General features: G+C 46.2%; 1 protein-coding gene across 1 annotated transcript; it reads left to right on the forward strand.

The window, feature by feature from the left end:
* Positions 1-359: 359 nt before the first annotated feature.
* LOC126540729 (uncharacterized) lies at positions 360-7,426 on the forward strand. Its single transcript, XM_050187574.3, has 5 exons — positions 360-460; positions 646-873; positions 3,917-4,103; positions 5,018-5,216; positions 6,899-7,426. The coding sequence occupies exons 2-5, from the start codon at positions 657-659 to the stop codon at positions 7,208-7,210; spliced, it is 915 nt and encodes a 304-aa protein (XP_050043531.1). The 5' UTR covers positions 360-460; positions 646-656; the 3' UTR covers positions 7,211-7,426.
* Positions 7,427-7,769: the final 343 nt, after the last annotated feature.

Raw genomic sequence — 7,769 nt, forward strand, 5'->3', positions numbered from 1 at the left:
CAGTGTTCGTTCTCCATGTTACTTTGATCACACCTATAGAGGCGTTAGTCTGCATGCTCACTTGATTTGTGTATTTGCTATCTACCCAGCTGCAACATGGTTATTGGTGCCTTTATTTCCAGCGTTTAGCAATCACCATCGGCATGCAAAAATATTCTTAGATCGTGGCGAACTTTTGACAGAGCAACAAAGAAATAGCAAGCAGATGACGCAATTTTTTTATAGTTTTCGTGATGCTATTAATTGTACAGAATTTCTTGTTGCAAAAGCTCGAGGATGTTAGATTTAACTCATGTTTTTCTTCGTTCTTTCTCGTTTTCTTTTTCTTTCGGACAACAAAACTGGCATACTCACGAGCACGCGCCCACGCGCATGCTTAACATTCGAAACAGAAGAAGAAGCGGTCTGCCGGCACAAGGCTAGGTCGTTCATTGAGCTCTTGGACAACAACAAAAGAAAGGTGCGTCTTTTCCAGTCATTGTGCTGCTTCGTTATTGCTGTTCCTTCCGCTAAATGACTAAAAACACGCGACGATGTTGAAAGCTTAGAAACTGCGCTTTACTCTGCTCCATAAATGAACGATTCTCAGTCGGTATACCTTTGACGTCAGCGCTGCCACCATTGTTTCTTCGGGACCGCGTGCAGGCGCTCGAGTCATGTCGAGCCCGAACGACCCACATCCCGTTGCCAGCACCAGCAAGTCCTCGACCAGCACGGGCCCGAGGGAGTACACGATCAGGCCGCTGCTTTGGGAGGAGTTGCCTCTCACGAAAGAGCTCCGTCTCGAGATAGGCTTCGTGACTGGCACTCACCATCTCGAGACCCTCTGGAAGACAGACCCCGGAAGCATTTACGGAGCAATAACCGATGACGGTGCGAGAAATTTTGGCCCTTACCACACGGCTGGGTCTTACGACGACCAGACGCCCCGCGTCCGCGATGAGTACATTACGTTCCAGTTATCCATGTTCCCCATATTGTAGCGCCTCGGGCACCCGCGCGTTTCTTCTGCTATTACGTAGCGTTTGTGAACACGAGACGAATTACACGCCGCGTTCGCCTATCGAGCGTCTGAAACGCTGGTTCTTGTGAGCTCGCCTTTGTGACGACTGTTCGGTATGTGTAGCATGCTAATATAACTCTTCACTACTGTACATCCCATTTTTTTTCTACAAGAGCGCAATGTGTTTGAAGGAGCAGGCTATATTGACGTGACATTTCTGACTTTTCGTCTTTTGAATTAATTGCCGAAGATCCCGGACCTCGAATTCCCAGAAAAATATACTGGTAATCCCCAGAACGTCTTAAAAATAATATTTACAATGACAGCTTTTTCACGAATGCGTTTGGGTTTCGTTTCCAAAGAGCTGTATTTGTTTTGGGGTCATGACACAGTAAGGGGTCACGGGGCAGTAGGACATCGAGACGTTTTGGCAGTCCGGCTCGCAGGGTAGTTTGTCGAACGAGTGCCAAATACTCACGTGGTCACGTCACTGCTTCTGTGTAATTTCGTAACGACACATAGATCTTCGAGAAAATGAAACCGAAACCGGTTAATAGAAAGCATTTTATGGTGACTCTTTATTTGATTATTTGCGAACTAAACGTTCTTGCCTATCTTCTTCCGTTAGATTAGGGCAGCGCTGCCTCTCCGTAGCAACGCTCATCTTTTCTGATTGAGGCATGTTCGCAGTTCACGCGAGAGCGAGAGCAGAAGCGAGCGGCGCTCGGTGTCCAATCAATGCACCAATGAGCTCATGCCTCCGCACCAGCCTGTGCGCCAGCTATGCAGTAGCTGCGACTCTAGCGCGTGAAGGCGGGCGGAGCTTCCGAATTTATTGAGGGTGAGGTGGCAATCGTGCCCAGAGGACTTACGACCCCGAAATCGTCGTACGGTTACATGACTCACCTACTACATAGATAATCCGCATTGGCTATATTTAAAGTCGTATGTTACCTTATCACTTTACACTTATCATGAAACCAAGAAATTGATTTTTATTTTAAATATCATGGTCCATGCATACATCTTCATGAGTTTTGGATGCTATAGACATCGTTAGGTCGAGATTACCATTGTAGCCCTATTTTGCCATATATTAAGCGGCAAAATAGGGCTACAATTTGCATTTTTTAAGGTGAACCGATAAACAGAAAGTAACCTTCCGTGACCTGGCTTAGAGCTTTCTATATAAGGCTTCGCATTAAAACCTACTGCGGAAAGCTACTTGCCCGAAGGCTCCGGACTACAATGATCTTCCCCCATCCGTTACACCTGTGCTTGGGTATCGACAAAAGACGACCACGGAACGTGTCTTATGTGCTCTGTTCCTGTAGCAACGTCAGATGCTCGACACCTGCTTTGGCGGTGCTCTGGAACACGGGCGATAATACTTAAGATTTTAAGAAAGGCTGGACTGAACTCACATGTACCTGAATACTACACCTATCGGTGGAGGGACAATCAGTTTGCAGAGACACTGCTGGGGTTCCTGCCCGATGCAGAGTTGCAAGCTTCTATAGTACTTTACTTACTCCCATACGCCATGACGTAAACCCTCCCGAAACAAAAATAAACTACAAAAAAACACATTTTATTTTTGCTTAGTGTGACTTAAACTGCGTGCTCAGTCCAAGACAGGCGCGATAGTGCACTTCCTTGGTCTCAAGAAACTGCTGAAGTCTGCATAACAAAACTTCGAAGGTGCCGCTGGCTCTTGTTGTCACAGCCGAAATTTTCATGTCTAGGTATCACTGTTCTAGCCTGTTCCCTCCTGTCACTTTTTCATCGCACTGCAGAAGGAGATTATTGCGCCCATGATAAACATGCTCTGGTGTCACTGAATAATCCTCGCGACTTGCTCGAAATGGGCAGCTTGTGCACGTTTGTAGCAGAAAGTTGCTTCTGTCAATCTTCATTAGGCTTTGCCGCATTACCATGCAATTATTGTGGACCAGGTAGAGTATATTTACATATGCTTGCCATAACATCACATACAAAATATCGAATCAAAGCAAATCGCTTTGTAAAATCTCAATAATGCGTGTTCATGTTATTGCGAAGCATTCCTGTCGAATCTAGACCGTTTATTTTCTGACCATGTTTGTAGGCTGATCTCGAAGCCAGTACAGTCTATAACATAGCGTCTCAAACACAACCCTGGCACTGCATCTGGAGCGCACAGATCATCAAACGCCCAGGTAGCGCTCAAGGGGAGCACCGATAAAATGATGCGCAATCACTTATTGCTGGACACATTTGTTATCGGATTCTAGGTGTACACCAGAGTTTTTTCCACAACTGCGCATTGACGTCGGCGATGACGCACATCGGGCTTGCTAGGCCCCAATCGGTGAATCCACCAGCGAAACCAGCAGGGATGTCATCAGTTAAGACACGGTCAAAACCACAATCAGTGAACCAATGAGCATTGAGTATTTGTGTCGTGATGTACTACTGCTGCCGACCAACACTGTGTAAGTTAACTACACAATCTCAGAATTATTCATGGTGATTCATAATGATGTAGACATATTCTAAAGACGTCAAATTTTAAAATTAACACAATGAGCATCTTTAGCAGTGTCATATAAACATTTCGTCTTCACAACATGGGGTGCACGTTTCGCTTCAGAAAAATTATTCGTGCGAGCCATTCTACTAGCAAACTACCATGTTTGTCATTGTACACGTCGGGCTCAACTGTAGTTGCGGCGGCTAAATTTTTTCTGATGACACATGACCTGCGACGAACGAGCAAGCCCTTGTACATCGCTTTTCGCACTCAACTTCTCGGCGGACGAACAAACGCCGATCCTTCCTCGTTCATTATACGCCATCCCCGTTGGCCACATCTCGCTTGTCGCCTAAAGTATAATTCAACCCGTCGCAACCTTCGCCGCGCAATCAACGCAGGCGAGCTGTACGGCGTGTGCGCCGTGCCGTTCGTGGGCACAGACATGGCGTACCTGGCGCTGCTGGGCGTCGTGGCCAAGTGGAGGCGCCAAGGCATCGGCAAGCGGCTGCTCGACGAGGCCTTGCGGCACGTGGGTTCGCAGAACATGTACCTCCACTGCCTGCCGTCGCAGGTCCGCTTGTTCAGGCAAGTTAAGCGGTGCCAAGCAGCACTGCTGTGCAAGTTTGCTACGATCTCAGAATGCCTGTTTCTTCTTCCTTTTATTTTTTTTTTGGAGGTACCCCTACCTCGGTGCAAAACTCCGATTTCCCTATTCGAATACGTGCGAAACGCATAAATGATACGATTATAAAATTCACTCTATACCGATTTGAATGAAATTCGTTGCATTTGGAAGAGGAAGTCAAATTCTAGCTACTGTAGGAGGCACGATTTTGATTTATGATGGCACACTTCTCAACAAAAATTTCTGAGAATCAGTAGCTCCCGCAAGGATAAAAAATAGAAGTGGAAAGTTTACAAATCCGTAACTCTGCGCCAACGACAGTTATTGCATTTCTGTAAGTTACATCTGTTAGAGCATCCTAAGTGCACAAAATTTATATAGAAGTATATGCTTACGTTACATTTTTGTAGTATATTTACGAGGGCCCTGCGATATTCCGTGCTTAAAAATTAGTTGTATATTTCACAGCGGTTCTATTTCAGTTCTGTCCGCTTTAGACGCATTATTAACAGATGCAGTTTGCAGAATGTTGACATCATTATTTATTACTAAGTAATACACCCAAAAAACTTAGTTCCTAGGTTTCTCTCTCTTTTTCAATTTTGCTACATATCCATCAATTATTTCAAAACATTATTGCTTCATTGTAAGAATACATTGTGTATGACATAGAAAGCGGGAAACCAAGAGCAAGTTTGCATAATATGCGGGAAATGTTATAATAAATTAGAGGAAATACGCCATCTGTAAGCATCGGAGGGTGACAAGCATTTTTTATGCCCCTCTAGTCTGCCGAAATAGCGAATCACAATTTCACTTGCTTGCTCGCTTCTCGACCTGTCGGTTCACTCTGCGTCCGGCCGCAAACGTGCAGGGACAAGCACAACTTCCAAATGTACGCCCGTGAGCTCAAGTCTCTGGGTCCCGGAAAGCCCAACGTGTCAGCACTGGTGCAGACTGTACCGGGCATCGTGGTGGAGGCTGTCGGCGAGGAGACGCTTCCGATGGTCGTGCGGTACGACGAGCGAGTCTTCGGCTGCTCCCGCCAGAAGTTCGTCGAGCTCTCCCTGGCCGTAAGCGGCATTCCACTCTGCCTTCATTGCTCGCTAACGGTATTTCTGTCCGTTGAGATAACGGCAGTATTCATTTATAGTAACTTCGCGTATGGTACACTTTGGCTCAGAACAAACGTAAGCGTCTGCACTATCGAATAGCTGCGTCCCCTCCTCTCTCTTTGTTTTTCTATGTTCTATGTTACGACGAAACTGCGCGCAATAAATAACGACACCCAGCGAACCCGCTGTAGCCCCTGACTGCGGTGTTGCTGTTGCATGCCAGAAATTTTCTCCTTGAGGGGGATATCCGGTGTGGTAACCGGACTCTTGCCACAGGCTTTCTCGTACAGTGAATCTTGGCTCAGTGCAAACGCAAGCGTCTGTGTGGATTGAATTGTTACGTCCCCTCCCTCTTTTTCTGTGAAAAAGAAATTCTACTCAGTTAAGAGCCGCACCTAACGAATCCGTCATAACCCTCCCCACTTGCTGCGGTGTTGCTATTGCACCCTACAAATTATTTCCTCATGAACCGCATCCGGTGTGGTAACGAAACTCTCCGCAGCAGGAGGGACATAGTGCGTTGTAGGCATTATCTATTCTTTCAATGTTTATTTCAACATCAGCAAACAACACTGACCAATGATGCATGCAGACAGGATCGGTTCGACGCTTCCGTCTGAGTCTTTTATTGTCACGGCATGTACCGGTGAAACTTATCTACGCCCATTACAATCAAAACATTAAGTACGTTCATGTCATGTTTTAATTGTTCTTTAATGGTTTTGTCTAGGGTTTGAAACACTATTGTTGCCAGAAAAACGGTTACAGTACTCCCACAGAGCCTTCGTTTGTGTTTTAGAAGCGGTGCAGGAGCGACCACAATTTTTTTGTTTGTCGAAATACCTCAAAAAAAAAAAAAAAGAAAGAAAGAAAGACGTGGATGAATTTGCCTTGTAATCGCTATCGAGTACGTGCTTTGAAGTTGCGCAGCTTCCGTGTCTTCACACATTAATGCAAACTCTCAATTTATGGTTATTATTCTGGGAAAGTGAATTATAAAGCTATATTTCACTGAGATGTAGGTGTTTTGATTATATAGAGGTACACACCGGGTGCTTCACGTAACTTGAACCAAACCTTAATAAAGAAGAACATTTGCACACATTGGATAATTGCGACCAGCAAAGTATTGGTTTTAGTCGTCTTCGATTGCTATAAAGCTTTTCATTTTTCTACAGCATAACCAATACCACTTGCCCATAAAATGACTGTTTAAAGCTTTGCATCATTGAACGTTAAAAAGAATGCCAACTAAATAGCCCTAGTAACTCAAGGTGACCGCAAATAAGATATCGTTACTATAGGTCTCATTTATCTAAAGGGTACCACTTTCTTGCACTTATACATTTTACTTTTCTTTTACTTTTTGGTTCAAGTTACGTGAGACACCCGGTATATGCATTGGCAGAGTAGTGCAGTAGTCTTACTTCTCGTTGTCCTCTTTGAGCGCCAAATTATCAGGCTGCTTAAGCGGGCAAGGTCAGCACACTCCCGGCTTTGCTCTTATCGATGGAGCAAAGCTTTAGCGCCTTTCCAGCTGACCAACTGCTTCAGGGCGCCGTCGCACACCATAAGCCGTCCATTCCCATGGCAGGCTTTCTTGCGCGCACGTGAGCACTGCGGCGCATCACCCTTCGCAGGAGGTGGACGCCCACACCGCAGTCGCGCGGCGCGGCTCGAAGACCGTGTGCGGCTACGGATTCTCGACGGGAGACATCTACGGGAACCGCATCGTGCGCGGCATCTTCGCCGACTCGGAGGACATAGCCGAGGCGCTTCTGGCATCCGTGCTGCAAGACGCACAGTGTGTCACCGCCATCGTGAAAATGCTAGACGCGGAGGAGGTCTACTTCGAGAGGAAGATCGGCCTCAAGCGATGCTCCGACATCAAGACCCTCTTCCGCTGGCCCTTCAGGGGCGGAGACTTCACCAAGATATACGCCATCGGCTAAGCCTGGTGGGCCGCGAGCCACATTAAAAACGCCGCCGTGTCAACATACGTGCCCAAGAATTTGATTATTTGTGCTGCCTCCAATTGGCCTATAGATGAATACCTGATCGCGTCCCGATAAGGTTTGGGCATTATAAGACGTCCTAAAATCGTGACTGTCAGAGAAACGATAAGTACGAGCTTTGTCAGGGGCCACGAATTTCGGCTCACAGTATTAAAATCCAGGTGCTCAAAGTATCTGCCGGAGGCCTTCCGTGATTTCGCGATGCCGGATGATGTTGCGGATCAATGTTAAGGATATTTAGAATGTTCTACAGCTATTGCAAAATAATGTTCATGTTTAGCTGCTTTATGTTTCGGCTTCCCGGCTCAATTTGTTCTTGTCCTTCTTAACAAAAATATGGCAACACGGTCCATCGTATGCGGTTGCTTGCTTACGGCTCTTAATCATTTTTGTGTGGATAAACACATAACATTATCTGGATACCAAGCCACGCAGGGATCAGGGGCAACGAAGGGGCAGACAGCCTAGCTCGAGGGATGACCAGCCGAGCAGGAAC

Source organism: Dermacentor andersoni, chromosome 2, assembly GCF_023375885.2.
Source record: "Dermacentor andersoni chromosome 2, qqDerAnde1_hic_scaffold, whole genome shotgun sequence".
Lineage (NCBI taxonomy): Eukaryota > Metazoa > Arthropoda > Arachnida > Ixodida > Ixodidae > Dermacentor > Dermacentor andersoni.